At 33.2% G+C, this 17,141-nt stretch overlaps 2 protein-coding genes across 2 annotated transcripts; both read right to left on the bottom strand.

Annotated features, from left to right (window-relative positions):
- Positions 1–2,263: 2,263 nt before the first annotated feature.
- Positions 2,264–8,720, bottom strand: tmed8 (transmembrane p24 trafficking protein 8). The gene is made up of 7 exons (XM_042742749.1): positions 8,566–8,720; positions 8,259–8,308; positions 8,060–8,168; positions 7,861–7,960; positions 7,684–7,762; positions 6,041–6,331; positions 2,264–3,767 (listed from the first exon to the last, which is right to left on the bottom strand). Exons 3-7 carry the CDS (start codon positions 8,164–8,166, stop codon positions 3,550–3,552), a joined length of 795 nt encoding a protein of 264 aa, XP_042598683.1. The 5' UTR covers positions 8,167–8,168; positions 8,259–8,308; positions 8,566–8,720; the 3' UTR covers positions 2,264–3,549.
- Positions 8,721–10,035: 1,315 nt separating this feature from the next.
- Positions 10,036–17,127, bottom strand: noxred1 (NADP-dependent oxidoreductase domain containing 1). Its single transcript, XM_042742748.1, has 6 exons — positions 13,966–17,127; positions 13,707–13,870; positions 11,496–11,676; positions 11,219–11,376; positions 10,321–10,507; positions 10,036–10,228 (listed from the first exon to the last, which is right to left on the bottom strand). The coding sequence occupies exons 1-6, from the start codon at positions 14,121–14,123 to the stop codon at positions 10,090–10,092; spliced, it is 987 nt and encodes a 328-aa protein (XP_042598682.1). The 5' UTR covers positions 14,124–17,127; the 3' UTR covers positions 10,036–10,089.
- Positions 17,128–17,141: the final 14 nt, after the last annotated feature.

The raw sequence follows: 17,141 nt of genomic DNA, 5'->3' as shown, positions 1-17,141 counted from the left end.
TTCTGTGTCAAATTCTCCTGCGGACTGTAGATTGTCAGAGCATCACCCCAGCTTTCTGGAGGCTGTTGGTGATTTTACAGACCTGTATTTTAGGGTTAATTTTCACAGCTTTTATGATTTGCCTGTCATCAACTGCTGTTGTTTTTCTCAGCCGATCAGGTAGTTGTTGGTTGCTGATGTTGCTGGTTGTCTCCAAACTCTTGATTTCTCCATGCCCTTTGTTTTTGCCTTAGCTCTAATTGACTTCCTCTTTTCTTTTAGCATCCAAATTGCTTGCTTTTCTTTCAGAGTCGGCTTCCTCGTCTTCATCCTGGTTTGTGTGTGTCATCATCGAATGCAAGACTTAGAATGCAGAAGCAATGGATATAACTGATACGACACATTCCCTGCTTTCAATATCTGAAGAAGCAATGCAACCCGATACAGCTGAACACTTAGAAAGACCTGTGAGGCAACTGTTCCAATACTTATGCTCACATCAGATAGGGAGATGAAACTCTGAAAGTGCTGATCTTCTTAGCTGGTAAAACATCTTTGTGTTGAATCACCCAATAATAAAATGTGACATTCTGAAGTTTTGTCTCATATTCATCTTTTAATCATATTTACAGATTTCTTGACTTCACAACAAACAGAACAATTTTGTCTTTACTGTCCCAATACTTATGGAGGGCACTGTATGTGTGTGTATATATATATATATATATATATATATATATATATATATATATATATATACACACACTTTTATTTTATCAGTGTTATTATAAATAAAATCAAATCAAATCAAAGTTTATTTATAGAGCACCTTTTTAAAACAGCAGGGTGTTCACCAAAGTGCTGTACATACAATATAAAGTAAACAGTAGAACTAAAAAGCATAAATATATTAAATATATTATATTTAAATAATATAAATTTATAAAAAAAATCTATCATTATTTTATTTTTTATTGGTTTTAGTAATTGTAGTACTTAAGCTTATTTCAGTTTGTTGCCAAGGCAACATTTCTCATTTTCATGTAATATTTATATTTTGTTTTATTTCTTCAATACAATAATACCATGCACAACACTTCCATGACCACGTATCATCTTATACTGAGAATGTTTAATTATGGAATGACAGCTCTGCCAAAATCAAAAATGAACTAAATAAATAAAATGAAGTTAATAAATACAATAAAATATGCAAATAAAAAGGGAATAATCATGAATGGCTAAATAAATTTGGAATAAAATATATACAATTTTACAAAATTTTATACAATTAATTTATTTGTTAAGAATTGTTTAATTCATTCATAGCAGTTGAACATTAAACAAAACAAAAAAAAAATTATGAAAAAAAGTATGCTATTTTATAGGACTGATCATAAATACTAAATGGACAGAAATTTCAATCATTTAAATATTCTCAGTTTCTAGCTGACCATGATGTTCATAAAGTAAAACATGATCGTTACATTAGTGCTTTTATAATACATTGTACTCTCATAGTATAAACAGCTGATTAAATATTAATATCACATTTATTTACTATAATCAAAAATCAAACATCCTATTTTAAAATACAAAATTTTTTTTTTGTTTTTATATATATATATAGTATAAACAGCTGATTTGTTTTTGTGTGTGTGTGTGTGTGTATATATACACATATATATATATATGTATGTGTGTGTGTGTGTGTGTGTGTGTATATATATATATATATATATATATATATATAAAATATGTAAAATGCATCCACCTTTTGCTTGTCATAAAAATGGGCGTGGCCATTTGTAAATTCTATGGTTCTGGCTTCCGGTCTCATCTGCGTCCAGCTATTTTTAGCTGAACAAAATAGTTTGTTTTGCTGCTTGATATTGAAAGTTGGTGTCTTATCATATTATTTTAATGTATTATCTTAATTATGAACACACTGGTTTGTAGTGCAAACAGTTTTACCGTTTACTGCACGTTGTTATTCTCCCCATTATTTACCTACAGCTAATGAACCTGAAAAAAGGTGGACAATCTTTTTCAGTGTAACAGCGCCCTCTATCTAAAACAAGAAACAATAGCACTTTTAATTCTGCTGTTACTCAATATATAGACCTCAGTTTAAAGGGAAATGATGCTTGTGCTCATCCAACGAAAAACTATTTTTAAGGCTGAGAAAGCACTTTTTATGGTTATTCTGAGAAGGAAGTGCCGTGTATTGAAAAGAATGAACCATACATCTGGATATCTAACAGGCAGCAACTGCACACTCGACTCATAGTCAACGTTTATTGTGAACAACAAACAGCAAAAGAAACGACAAACAAAAAACAGGAAAAGGATGACAAACATGTCATATGCATATCATACAAAAAAAAAGACACATAGAAGGACAAGCAGAAAAACACAATGGCAGAATCGAGTACCTCAGCAGCACAATGCAACAGTCTCTCCAGACATGCAAATAATTAAGGTACGAAGAGAAACCCACATGACACACATTTGTAATGTGATTTGGTATTCATACAATCAAGAACAAAGTATTTAAATGAAACAAAATACTACTACAACCCCTGCTGGCAGCACTTAGTGTGGCATATTGCACGTGATAGAAGAAAACCAATGTTTTAGGTAGTTTTGTACGTTACCCTGGTACAGAGGCATCAGCTAAGAACATAAACCTAAATCAAATTTCTTCAACAGGCCATCTGCATCCATCTAATCTATACAGACCGAACTGATGCCAAACAACCCTAAATCATGCCTGGGACATGCAAATATTGGATCAGTTATGCAACAAATTAGCTTTTGTGGCAGGAAATGGTTTAAAGTTGTAAAGAAGCTGGCTTTGACCATTTCCATGAGGAGTAACCCTGGTGACTGCGAGTGATAGCTATCTCGGTACAGTATACAACTGCCATAAAAACAGATTTAAAACACTAGCTATGGCTTCCAGTGTCTTTGTGGCTGAGAAAACAAACCCAGTATTAGCAGTGTGTAAGAAATAGTGTGTCTGACCTCAAAGGCCGTTCCAATGCGCTGCTCAATGCAGTATTATATGAGATAAAACAACCAATCAAACAGAAAACACTCATACGTCATGCCCTGAATCAACACAGACCTCTGCCACGTCACCTACATCCACTTCCTCGCCTTCCTTGTTTGCTTCTGAATTGTTTAGAACTGTTTGAAAAGCGTTTGACCCGGTTCACCACCCATACACTTTCCCTGATTACTCTGTAGTCCCTGATATACGATGCCACAGTTCAGACAATACACTTATAAAACATATATGGACCTTTTATATGAAATATATCCTCTTGCACATAACATCTTAAGCCACATAGAACACATTGCACGCATCATGATCCTCATGATTCCATTCACTTAAAAAAGCATTTTGTATACCTATATATATATAGAAGTCATTATTTGATCTGTGATAGGGCTTGGATAAAATTAAAAGCACAAATCAACAACAGCAAGAATTATACAGAATTTAATACATACGATCAAAAACAGTATCACTGAAAGCTTTGTTTTAAATATGCACTTGATTCCTCAGGCACTGTAGTAAACTCTGTAGTACAGAGTCTTATTCCGCCACAGTGAGTATGAGTTGTCGAACTTCAGCTGGTATGTACCTTCTCCTGGAAACTCGTGGCTCCCGCTCTGAACCGCCAGATGACTGTCCTGACGGTACACAGGCAGGATTTCTCCCAAGTTCGAGTTGGCAACTGATTTAGAGCCCTTCTCAACATCTCCAGGAACCACAGGGCCTGTTTGACGAAACAATTGGCCATATATCATTGAAAGTGTTCCTTACATGCATCTGCTTATTTTAAGCTTTGTACAAATAAAAGGTTTCATAACATTTAACATTAAATATTTTTTCTTTCCTAAAATAACTGGTTAAAATTTAATTAAAAAAAATATATAAATAAATAAAAAAAAAATTGACTCCAAACTTAAAAAAAGTGTATAAATGTAGATTTTTTTTCTCAGATTATGATAAAAAACTCTCTCATTCTGGAGAGAGAGTGCTGAAGTGTCATTATAATGGTCACACTGCAAAAACACCCTAAAAGTAGGCTTTTTATTTACTTGAAATATAACAGTTTTATTTCATTATTTGTATTTAGGGTAAAATATTACCTGGACAAATACTGACAGGTTTCGTGAGAGCCACCCAGTTACCTAATAGTCACTGATGGAAAAACTGGCCATCATACACTATACGATGCAGAATCATACATTTTAAACTTGTTCTGATCACAACAAACTCACGCAGAAACATGTGCGTTGTTGCTAGAAGACACATTACAAATGAAAACAATGTGTTCTAAAATCGGCTGAAAATATTAAACGTGTTTGATATCCTCCGACTGGAAGGAACCAAAGTCTGAAGCTAGAGGTGTGCGATATATATCATCTGCGATAATATCGGAATTGTTGTTTTAACGATGTGTGATTTATCGAGTATTTTACAAAAAACATTCAAAACACCTACAGAGCGCACGCATACTGTACATTACGTGAAGGACATTTCATTGCATGATTCAGTCTATAAAAATACATTTAGATTGATCACAAATTCAAGACTTCGGGGCAGAAAAAGTATATTTGTGACCCTGGACCACAAAACCAGTCATAAGGGTCAATTTCTCCAAATTTAGATTTATAAATTATCTGAAATCTGACCTTTGATGTATGGTGTGATAGGACAATATTTGTCCGAATTACAACTATTTGTATATCTGGAATCTGAGGGTGCAAAAAAATCTAAATACTGAGAAAATCGCCTTTAAAGTTGTCCAAATGAAGTTCTTAATGCATATTACTAATCAAAAATAGGTTTTGATAAATTTACAGTAGGAAATTTACAAAATATCTTCATGGAACATGATCTTTACTTAATATCCTAATGATTTTTGCCAAAAAAAGAGAAATCGATAACTTTGACCCATACAATGTTTTTTTTTGGCTATTGCTAAAAATATACCCCAGCGACTTAAGACTGGTTTTGTGCTCCAGAGTCACGTATTTATACCACTTCACACAGTTAATCAATTTCACACGAAGAGTGTCGTTTTTTCTCTAAAATGATCACAAATGTGATAGATTTTTTACAACAGTTCAATAAACAACAAGTTAATTAAGAGACGTATGTTTTAGACACCATATTGTCTGTTTTTGCGCTATTTCAACAACAAAAATAATTCCAAACACAGCCACAGCGCTGTTTTGTGTCTCCGAGCAACATCAACATTTCGTTCCTGCATAAATCAAGCGTGACTTGCTGCCACCTACTGGCGGTTTTAGTTTATTATTTAATTTTTAAATAATTTCAAATATAAATTTCCAACATTTTATGTTTAATATATCAAAACATTATTTATGCATTTATAACTGCAGGTTAAAGCGTTCATGACCTGCATTAAACAGTGTGTAAAGACATCTGAACGCCACTTCAGATGCAGCTGTGTTTCCTCTGCATTGTAAAGATTCATTTCATTTATACTGATTTAATTTGCTTGGTAATAGCTCAAATGTCTTTTATTCTAATTCTCTGATTAAATGTAAGAATTTGATTCAAAAGATAAAGCACTTTTAGAAAAAAATGGCTTTATATTGGTAAAAATGTCCATAAAAGGTAAAAATCAATTTAAACTTATTGGAAATTATATATTTTGTTCACCAACACACAAAATATGAAGAACATTAAAAACTTTAGGAGCCAGCTGTCCATGGTATAACACTCTTAGCAAAACATTGTCTAATTATTGTTATCGATAAAGTCTGTGACCTTCATAGACCACACAACTTTCTATGAAATTATCCAACTCAAATCTACAGACTGGCTTTAACTTTTGCCAGCTATTGTCAAGACTGTAAATTGGGACAAAAATCATGTTCCAGCCTTAATTTGTCAATTACAATTCAGGGCAACTGTGTGGATACACTCAGCATTCAAGAGACAAGAGAAGACAAAGCAACTCCTATCAATTTGTCTGAACAAAAGCAGGAAACAGGACAGGAAGTACTCCCTCACCTTCCAGGTCATCATCTTCATCCTCATCATCACTGGATTCGCTAATGTGGACAGTAATGGCTCGGCTAGTGACTGGTGACCAGTCGAAGTAAACCCCAAAACCAATGTCATAGCCATCTGTGGCAAACTCCCAGCACACGCGCTTGGCCTCGGGGACAGTGGGCACGTTGACAGTCATTATGTCTCCACGATATACCGTCACCACGCTGTCCTTCTCCTGACGCAGCCTCGTCTTCAGCTCCTTCAGAGCCGCGGAGGTCCATGTGGATGCTGCTTTCATCGGAGGAAGAGCTGCAAAGAGATTGATATCCTTTCATTTCACACTTGGATTGAGTAGAAATGTCTGAGAATGTTTGCACAGCAGACAGTGCATGTATTCAAATCCGTGAAAAATTCAAAAGAAAAAGACATGAATGAAAATGAAATAAAAAACAATGAACCTATTTTTAAGACTATTACATCACGAGTCTCTCAAATTCTCATACTTTTGTCATTGCCATAATGCCTGGATACTTTCTACATAAAAAATAAATATGTGACGTACGTATTAAATTATTTCTATTTGTTAAAGATTTTTTTAACATCAAAAAAATACAAATACACATATTTACAAACATATAATTAATTTATAATTTATAAACTGGGTCACCCAGCAAACTGAAGTGTTAAAGAAAAATCAGTACTGTATCAAAACACTTACACTTAATAAATATTATTGATTATGAGGCTGTTTTTTTGTAACAACAACAATAGGGTCATTCTGTGTCAAATCAACCAAATTTCAGAAACGTACTAAGCTCAAATTTTTGATTTTGTCAATATTATTTCTGAAGAAAGATGAACATGTATAGTGAAGCCAAAATATTAAATGTCATTATTGATGTATATTTACAGAGTAATCCACTATTTTGTAGAGGAGGGTCAAAATTATTTTATTATTATTATTATTATTATTATTATTATTAATACATTTGGCAGGCTTTTTTTTTATCCAAAGCCACATACATTGCATTCAAGTGATAGATTTTATTGGTTCATGCATTCCCTGGGACTCGAACCCATGACCTTTGTGTTGCTATTAATAATAATAATAATAGTAATAATAATAATAATAGTAATAATAATAATAATAATAATAAATACTCTTTCACCAAAAAAAAAAAATAATAATTAGCATAACTTCAGCTTATTAGTGATATGAAGACCTGGCACATTTATGATGAAATAAATTGATAAGCAGTCCTCCTGAGTTTGTATTGTATATCAATATCTTTTACAGCAGCTTTCATCATGCTTTATACAATCAGCGCCTAAATATCTGCTAGGCTTATATAAATCAACTTTCTTACTGCATACTACAGAACTTGGCCTATATAATGTACACTGCATGCTATTTTTGAAAGTCACGTGATCTGCCCATTAGCGACTTGACATAAAACGCACACGCTTTTTCGGTTAAAGCAGCGTCATATATAGAAAGATTCTCATTGATTTGGATTGTAAAAACTAGTCTTTAAGCTTGTGAATGGCACATTACAAATAGCACAAACATCGTTCTTTTGTTCTGACAGCTCTGTTCTCGAGGGGCAGTGATGAAAGTGTCCTGAGCTGAGCTTCACCTCTCTAATAAGGGGTTTACTAACCTTTTTTCTCCCCGGGGTGTGAAGTACTGCTCTCCTGTGAATCACCCGCCTCTGCCTTCTCCAGAGATGCGTTGGGCTCCTATTGACAACATCACAAAACATACTGTACATACTGTACAAGCACAGCGCTAAAGCTCACTTACTCACAAATATCTGACAGGCTTGAATTCACTGTACCTCGGTGGATTTTGCAGATTCTCTGTTATTGCTGTTATCATCCATTTTGGTTTGGTTGTCAGGTTGGATTACTGTCCGGGAAAGGTCTGTGCTTTGAAGTCTTCAAAATGAAAGAGGGAAGGATGAGGTTTACATACCTTTGAAATCTAAAATAACCATTGCTGAGCTCTGAAAAAACAAAACAATAGCCTGCACAAACCTGTTTAAAGGGTTCGCTTCACAGTTTTTTGACGTTATACCAGGGAAAGAAGAAACAGACAGGGATGACAGTCTAGATTGAAGCTCTGATGTCTCTAGTTTCTCCATCTCTAGAGCAGCAAACACATGAAATATATAAACCATCATCACATTCATCACTATCTGATCAAAGATTCAGTTCATCAGATGGAAACTCTTACCTGACTCAGAGGTGGCTTTCAATGAACCTCATTAAAAAATTAAACAAAATCTGTAAGAAGAAATAAAATAATCCACACTGCATTAAATGTAATGACATTTCTGAATATAAGCAAGGCTGTTGTGCGAAGTCGTCGTCAACACGTGAAGCACATACGAATCAGTTTTTACACGTCGAGAAACTAAAGTGAAATTCACCATCAAATCTCAACACAGGAAAAAAAGACATTTGGATTCAAATCAAACCTGCCCTATGATCTAAACCCACACGTTCAGTATAGTTTCATAATATAATGCACACACACGTACCTGCGGCGAGCGTGCGATGCTGTAGATGCAACAGTGTTGCCTGACAAATAACGTTTGACGCCCAGGAAGTCCGCTGATTTCTAAATACGTGTTCTGAAGAGTAAAGTCTTTTCTGAATGGCTGCCAAACACATACGACTACACAATAAAAGTCCCCACAAATGCAGTTTGGGAAGAAATGCATACTTATTAAATGTGACCCTGGAACACAAAACCAGTCATTAAGGGTCAATTTTTTTTGACATTGAGATTTATACATAATAAATACGCATTTTATTGATGCATGGTTTGTTAAGATAGGACAACATTTGGCCGAGATACAACTATTTGAACATCAGGAATCTGAGTGTGCAAAAAAATCTAAATATTGACAAAATCATTTTTAAATTTGTCCAAAGGAAGTTCTTAGCAATGCATATTACTAATAAAAAAATTAGGTTTTGATATATTTACGGTAGGCAATTTACAAAATATCTTCATGGAACATGATCTTTACTTAATAGCCTAATGATTTTTGGCATAAAAGAAAAGTTAATAATTTTGCAATTTATTTAGCAACAGTGCATTCAGTTGATCAAAAGTGACAGTAAAGACATTTATTAAAGACATAAGACATTTAAAATTATTATTATTTTTTTTTACATTTCTAGTCATCAAATAATCCTGAAAAAAAATGTTTTAGGGTTTCCAAAAAATAAAGCAATATAACATTTAAAAAAAAAAAAAAAAAAAAAAAAAAAAAAAAAAAACATTAATAATAAGTGTTTCTTGAGCAGCAAATCATCATATTAGAATGATTTCTGAAGGATCATGTGACACTGAAGACTGGAGTAAAAATGCTGAAAATTCAGCTTTGCATCACAGGAATAAATTACATTTTAAAATATATTAAAGTAGTAAAATAAATCACACAATAAAATAGTAAAACAAGTAATAATATTCATAATACTGTTATTTTTACAATCAGCCAAATATATGTATATTTTATTTTACTGTATATTAGATTATAAAATATATAATTAAATATAGTTTATTCATCAGTTATTCTTTTTTTAATGACACTTTACTATTTATTCACACATAAATTACATCTCTTTAAATAAAATACAATACATAAAGATATTTATTACTTTATCCTTGCATAAAAGTGTTTTTATTGGTAGCATTGCAATATCTGTGAGAAAAGTAGTAAACAGTTCTAGCGCTTTTGTTTATTAGCAGCATATATCCTGTGTAGGTAAATGGCTTGGCACAGTCAAATATTCTGGGAAACATTTCAAAGTCGTTTGGCCACGTGTGGCAAAAATCTGCAGAGGATAAAACACAAATATAGCACTCGGCAGCTCAAAGGGATCCAGCTGACATGCTAACTTTTCCCTTGTGTTTAATTAACACTTATATTAGACTTCACTTTACAAAGACCTGCAGGTTAAAGATAAACACATTGAACATGAACACGTACACACTGAAATTTAAATGTTGCACAATTTAATTGCTGTTTCATTGAACTGAACAAAATTATGTCTTATACTTCTGCTAAGTTTGAGAATACATTGTAGTACATAACTGAAATGCAGTCTCGCAAACCTTTATCCCTCAACACCAAATCAGTCAATGGAGTGTCTTTAGTTTGTGCATCAAGCAAACTGATCCACGGAAAAAGGCTGGAAAACAACAGAGACAAACTATTATAACCGTATATAGCAAGGTGGAATAATAGTCATAATTCATTTTGAACATCTACAACAAGACTCACTCATCAGGGTTATTGAGATCAGATGCACTGGGGGAATTTACAAAACTGTGATAAGTAAATGTGTTTGTCTCAAACAGCCCGTTTATCAGCCGAAGAGTCTTTCCGGAGCCCAGCTTCTGAGCCGTGCACATGTTGAGGAGACTGTAGAGCACAGCAGATACCCATCTCTGATCCAGGAAGAGGCCACCCAGCAAACAGTGCAAGTTTACTTAATGAGGTGTTACAGCTCACCGTACAAAAACCTTATTGACTTCACATGACAGATGGATATAGACATATTTGGAAGGGAAATAAAATGCTTATTGTGTGTTTAAGCAGCTAATGTTGATATAAAGTTTCAAAATTAAAAGAATTCTTACAAAAGATATTTGTGCAATATGTGATATGTATCCCCTGTAATGCAAATTTTATCAAGGGAACCCCGTAGGAAAACGTGTATTTTACCCCCTGCAATGCGGTACGTTTTGTTGTGAAAACCTGGCAACCCTGTTTAGAGGTCTGGGGTTGAAAAGATATTTAAATTTTGTTGAACAAAGTCTCTGTTTTGTAATAAAACAATATTGTAATAAAAATAAAATAAAAAAACATTTTATAATAAAATATATATATATATTTTGTAATAAAATTTTTATATATAATAAAAAATAAAGTTTGAAAAAAAAATTGAAATTGTTTTTTGTTTTAATATATTTTAAAATGTAATGAGAAAACCTTGATTCATTTTCTTTGATAAATAGAAATTAGTGAATACTACTACTATTACTAATAATAATAATAATTAGTATTATTATATGTTCTTAGTAATTTTAATGTGTATAACAGTGACAGATGCATATTGACATATTTTGAGAGGAAATAAAAATGTATTGTCAAAGATACATCTGCAATTTTCACACACCATTCATTGAAAGAGGACCTGAAGCTGAAATCACTTCTTCATCCTGTAAAGCTGCGGTCACCTGATTGTGGAGAAGCCAAATTCTATTGACATCATTACAAGCCACAAACTCATACTGGGGTTTGATAACAGAACTATGGTCAAGGAGCACAGCAAGCCTGAAATTAAGATAACAAAGCATAATAACAAAGCACAGATAGTTTTTCTCATTCCATAATAACTAACAGTGGCAATTCAAAACTAAGGCTAATAATCTTAAGTATGTTGATCTGAATACCTGTTGAGTGGCACTGCTGAGGTGAAGCTGTACACCAGACAGCCTGAAGACAGATGACAGCCAATGTCTGTGCAGACTTGAGCTAGTTGAGAGGGCAAGACACACAGGAAGAGCATGTCTGCCCATTTAGCCAGTCGAATGTTGTCAAAGTAACACTCAACACCCATGTTTGAATATTCTCCTATGGGCCAATGAAAGAAAAGAGATTTTTTTAAATCAACTAATAGGTCTTGATGAAAATTCTGATTTATCTATTAAGGCATACGAGTGTAACAGTCTGTTTTCAGGAGGATTTTCATGATTCGTGAAGCATAAGAGTGGAAAGTGCTCTTGACTTGACTGCATAATTACCATGACAAGAGGGCGCCATCGGTCACATGCATGTGGAACTTCACATGGGTTTCTATAGTAACGCCGTGTGCATGATTACGCAGCTTTGATGGGCCTTCAAGCATACACACATTCACAAATATGTCCAGCCTGACCCAGTGATTTGAGGACGATCACAACGGATTGCTGTTAAATTACTGTTTTTACTGTATTTATGATCAAATAAATGCAGCCTTTTGAATGGCAATCTAAATGCACTCAGAAGCAATTGTTTAAAAACTGCAGAACTGCATCTGGGTGCATCTAGCCAATGTATTTTGTTTCTCAAATAAATTATTTAATAAGTGTCAAATGAAACATGATTAATCTTAGCTGAAAATATATATATATATTTTTTAGGAATTCTTTATTTTTATTATCTTTGAAACATATTAAGTTTGTTCCTTAAACTAACACAACTAAGCAGCTACTTATTAAGTTGCAATAATTTATAATAATCATACTAAAATAGATAGATAGATAGATAGATAGATAGATAGATGATACTGTAGATAGATAGATGATAGATAGATAGATAGATAGATAGATAGATAGATAGATAGATAGATAGATAGATACATAGATAGATATATACTGTAGATGATAGATAAATAGATAGATAGATAGATAGATAGATAGATATAGATAGATAGATGATACTGTAGATAGATAGATAGATAGATAGATAGATGATACTGTAGATAGATAGATAGATAGATAGATGATACTGTAGATAGATAGATAGATAGACTAGATAGATAGATAGATAGATAGATAGATAGATAGATAGATAGATAGATAGATAGATAGACAGATACTATAGAAAGACAGACTAGATAGATAGATAGATAGATAGATAGATACTGTAGAAAGACAGACTAGATAGATAGATAGATAGATAGATAGATAGATAGATAGATAGATAGATAGATAGATAGATAGATAGATATGTAGATAGATATAGATAGATAGATAGATATAGATAGATAGAGATACTATAGATAGATAGATAGATAGATAGATAGATAGATAGATAGATAGATAGATGATACTGTAGATAGATAGATAGATAGATAGATAGATAGATAGATAGATAGATAGATAGATAGATGATACTGTAGATAGATAGATAGATAGATAGATAGATAGATAGATAGATAGATAGATAGATAGATAGATAGATAAAAAATAAAAAAATAAAAAAATTCTGTTTACCAAGGCTGCATTTATTTGATCATAAATACAGTAAATACATTGTATGGGTCAAAATTATTTATTTTTCTTTTATGCCAAAAATCATTAGGATATTAAGTAAAGATCATGTTCAATGTAGAAAATTTCCTACCGTATATATATCAAAACCTAATTTTTGATTAGTAATATGCATTGTTAAGAACTTCATTTGGACAACTTCAAAGGCGATTTTCTCAGTATTTTGATTTTTTTGCACCCTCTGATTCCAGATATACAAATAGTTGTATCTCGGCCAAATATTGTCCTATCCCAACAAACCATACATCAATGGAAAGCTTATTTATTCAACTTTTAGATTAAAAATTTACCCTTATGACTGTTTTTTTCATTACAATTAAAATAACTGATATCTATTTTAATATATTTTCCTGTGATCAAAGCTGAATTCAGAAATCATTCTAATATGCTGATTTGGTGCTATTATGATTTTAATATCTGACTGGTGATACATTTTCTGTGATGAAGTTAAAAATAATTTATTTTAAATAGATTTGTGTGTGTGTTTATTTACTCATATTTTAATACAATAGTGTATAATTAATTTTATATATTTTTTCATATTTAATTTCAATGTATTTTCTCACTAACCTAAAGTTTCAGGTCTTCTGGTTGAGATGTTGATGTGGCGAGGCTTGAGGCTGGCTGCACGCAGTAAAGCCGTCGCCAGCTGTTTGCCCACGAGTCCTCCTCCCACTACTCCAACACACAGATGCGCTTCAGCGGCGCAGCCATTCTCAGCGTTCACTTTCTTTCTGTGTGAAAATGTCATGACTGTAGTAACGTGTAGCATCTATGTGGGAATTAACAGTCGTGTATGAGATCCACAACAATGTCGGACTCTTTTTACCTTAATACACGGAGAAGTTTATATGCAAATACAGCATGCGCACATCCACCGACAGTCAAGCCAGCGGACCGACTGCGCAGAAATACCAGTTCTTTCTCATCTTCACTGAGACCAGCCTCAAACCCGAGAGAGCTTAAATTCACTGTCAAGTCCAACATGTTGGTAGTCGCGGATGTTTAGAGACTTTACGCTAAGAACGGTTTCTATGGTAACTGTTTCAAACTGTGACACTAGTATCAATAAGACAAAACGACGCGCTATAGTAACGCTTTACTTCACATCTTCAAAACAAAAGTCCGACACATATACAGACTTTTCATGATTGGCATGCTGCATGAAAATTTTATTCATAGCAAGTTTATAAAAATAAAATACAAAATAATTTCAACTGAAAAAAAAAAAAAAACCAACTAAACGAAAAAATAACACTGTACAGGGCATTTATGATACAAATAAAAAGAACACAAATAATTACAATAATGTACAATGTCCCACCCCATAACATTCTTTTGTACACTGTACATTTAACTTGTGAACAACAATATGCAGTAAGACAAAATGTAATGTTTAAGATGAAATGTTAACAGAGAAATCTTAGCTACTCCACAGATTAACTTTCAGTCCATTGTCGAAACAATAGTGTGCAGTTTCAGTGTTCGATATAAAGACGAAATGCATGGAAAAAATAGGTAGAGATCCAACCAGCAAAGAAAAACAACCTCAGTGACGTTCATTTGTTTTTGAATAGTCTGTTTTGTACGGGATACAATCAGTATACTAAATGGTTTTTACTAATCAATAAACAGATGGACAATTCTGTGCTGTTTTCATGTTATTTAACAGCGATTTGATAAACATGAGAATTTTGCTACAGTGAAATTTGCTTGTAATTTCTTTCGGCCAAACGATTTATTGCAGTAATGATAGAAAACAGCTGTGTTTTAAGGTGATTAGCCAGATAGTGTCTTAAATCTGACCCATTAATACCAATAACTGACTATATGTTACACAAGGCTGTTATTGCAACTGTAATTAGTGTCTGACTAAAGCAATGCTATATTAATAATTCAAATAAATAAATAAATAAATCTTGCCACGTATGCATTTTCTCTAATCCCTATATTTCACACTGTGAGAAAATATTAGGATTTTTATGATGTCATATGCTGATATCCCACATGCTCTGGTAAATCACCAACCAGATTACATCCTCAAACACATAAATGCATCTTAACCAGTTGAGGATTGAGTAAGCATACAAACTGTCTCTCTGTAAGTGCTGATATAAAGTTAAAAATGGGTAATGAGGTTAAGAGAATAAATTTAAGACATAAACCAGAGGACAGACATGGAAACAAACATGAAGTCCCTATTTACAAGCTGACAGTACTTATCAGGCTACAAACTCCTGGTATATGAAAACTTGTAAGCTGTGTTTATTGTACATGGCAGCGTTTTATTTTTCTGTAGCTCATGCAAAGAGTTGGCCTTCTATGGAAAGTGGAAGCTATATTACAGCATTGTACAGGCGGAGAAGGAAGACGGCTGTGTAACTTAATGTTCCAGTCTTTAAAGGGAATTAGCTGCATGCTATTTTAAAATTGGTATTATTATTTTTTAATGAACTATGAAAAATGTAAAACTTTGATATGAATGGCAAACGCCAAATAGCAGCCAAAAATGCTGTGGTTCTGGAATGTAAACTAACTTTTGTTCAGTTTTGTTTGATTGGATATATCATGTGGCACATATAATACAACTATACGTTTAATCAACGATTACTGGCTACTGTTATCATATCAGAACCCTTCCCACTAAATAAGAAATTGTAAAAGTATTGCAATTTTAAAACCTTCCCTTTTAACATTAAGTTGACAGATCTCTGATGTTGTATGCAAGGTGAGTAGTCATTTTTGATATGCAAAGCCAAGACACGCAGAGCGAATCTGTTTGAAATCATTAAAATGGGTTAACAACGGTAAATGTTTAACAGAGCTAAGAGTATTAGTAGCTGAAAGCACAAATCACATTAACTAAAATATTTTATATTCGAAAATGCAATGATAGAGGGTCCAGTTTTAAGTTTCTGCTAAGTATAACAGGCATAGTTTATATGAGGGCCTGTAAAAATAAGTGTGACTTATTGTGTTCTGCAGGAAATGGTACATTGCTGTGTGATACCAGAGGCTCTACAGAAAAGGAAAATTAACACATAGTTAGTGTCTGCAGATTCTGAAAGCTTCAGCCTGCCCTATATACTGTATATTCCAAGCAAAACTTCTTTAGGCACGTCGAAGCACAAGAACACTTTTTTAAGATTGTTTCAGTGGTCACCATTTCTTGAAAAACTCTTCCTCTTGCAAACTCAGTGTGGTCAGAAACAGTCTATGCAAGTACAAGCACATGGTCCAATGGAACACAGGCATAGTTTACCCAAACATGAGAATTCTGTCAGAATTTCCTCACCTTTATGTAGCTCCAAAACTTTTTTTCCTGTGGAACACACAAGAAGATCTTTTGAAGAATGTTGGTAACCAAACAGTTTTGGTTAATCAGTGATGAATTAACAAATCACTGACTTCTATTGTATGGACAAAAATACTTTCTGATATTTTCTTATATGTTCCACAGAATGTTTTGGAACATGAGGGTTTGTAAATGATGACAGAATTTTCATTCAGGTGTGAACTAACTCATCAATATTCTAACTCTTGCCCGGCTCATGATATCAGTTGAGCTAAAAATAAACTCTTAAGCCCAAAGTATATGCTTCGTTTTTGTATGTGTGTGTTAGCATATGCTATGTATGCCATATGCATAGATTAATCTCCAAGTCCAGTGTCTGCGCTCCTTTTCTCCAAAAGTTATTATGACCGATAAAAATATATTTGTACTCTTTTAAACTCAAGATGCTGCTATCTCCTAACCCCTTACACATGCGCTTCTCAGTGCAGGTGTTTGTTGTTGTTGTTGCAGTGTCCGCTATTTGCTTTTTTTAATTTATCTTTAGTTTAATTTTCTACTGTGAAATAGCGGCCAGTGTTGCCATCTTGTGGAACAACTGATTAGTTCTAAACAAATTCAGTGCGCATTTGCGACCTGCAATGTACATGAGGTTACAAAAATTGGGTTGTGCGCATACAGTACGTGCATACTCTTCTGGTGTTTATATTTTG

The sequence above is a fragment of the Cyprinus carpio genome, chromosome B17 (assembly GCF_018340385.1).
Source record: "Cyprinus carpio isolate SPL01 chromosome B17, ASM1834038v1, whole genome shotgun sequence".
NCBI lineage: Eukaryota > Metazoa > Chordata > Actinopteri > Cypriniformes > Cyprinidae > Cyprinus > Cyprinus carpio.
The sequence above is the reverse complement of the archived record's forward strand: the minus strand, read 5'-3'. Positions and strand labels throughout refer to the sequence as shown.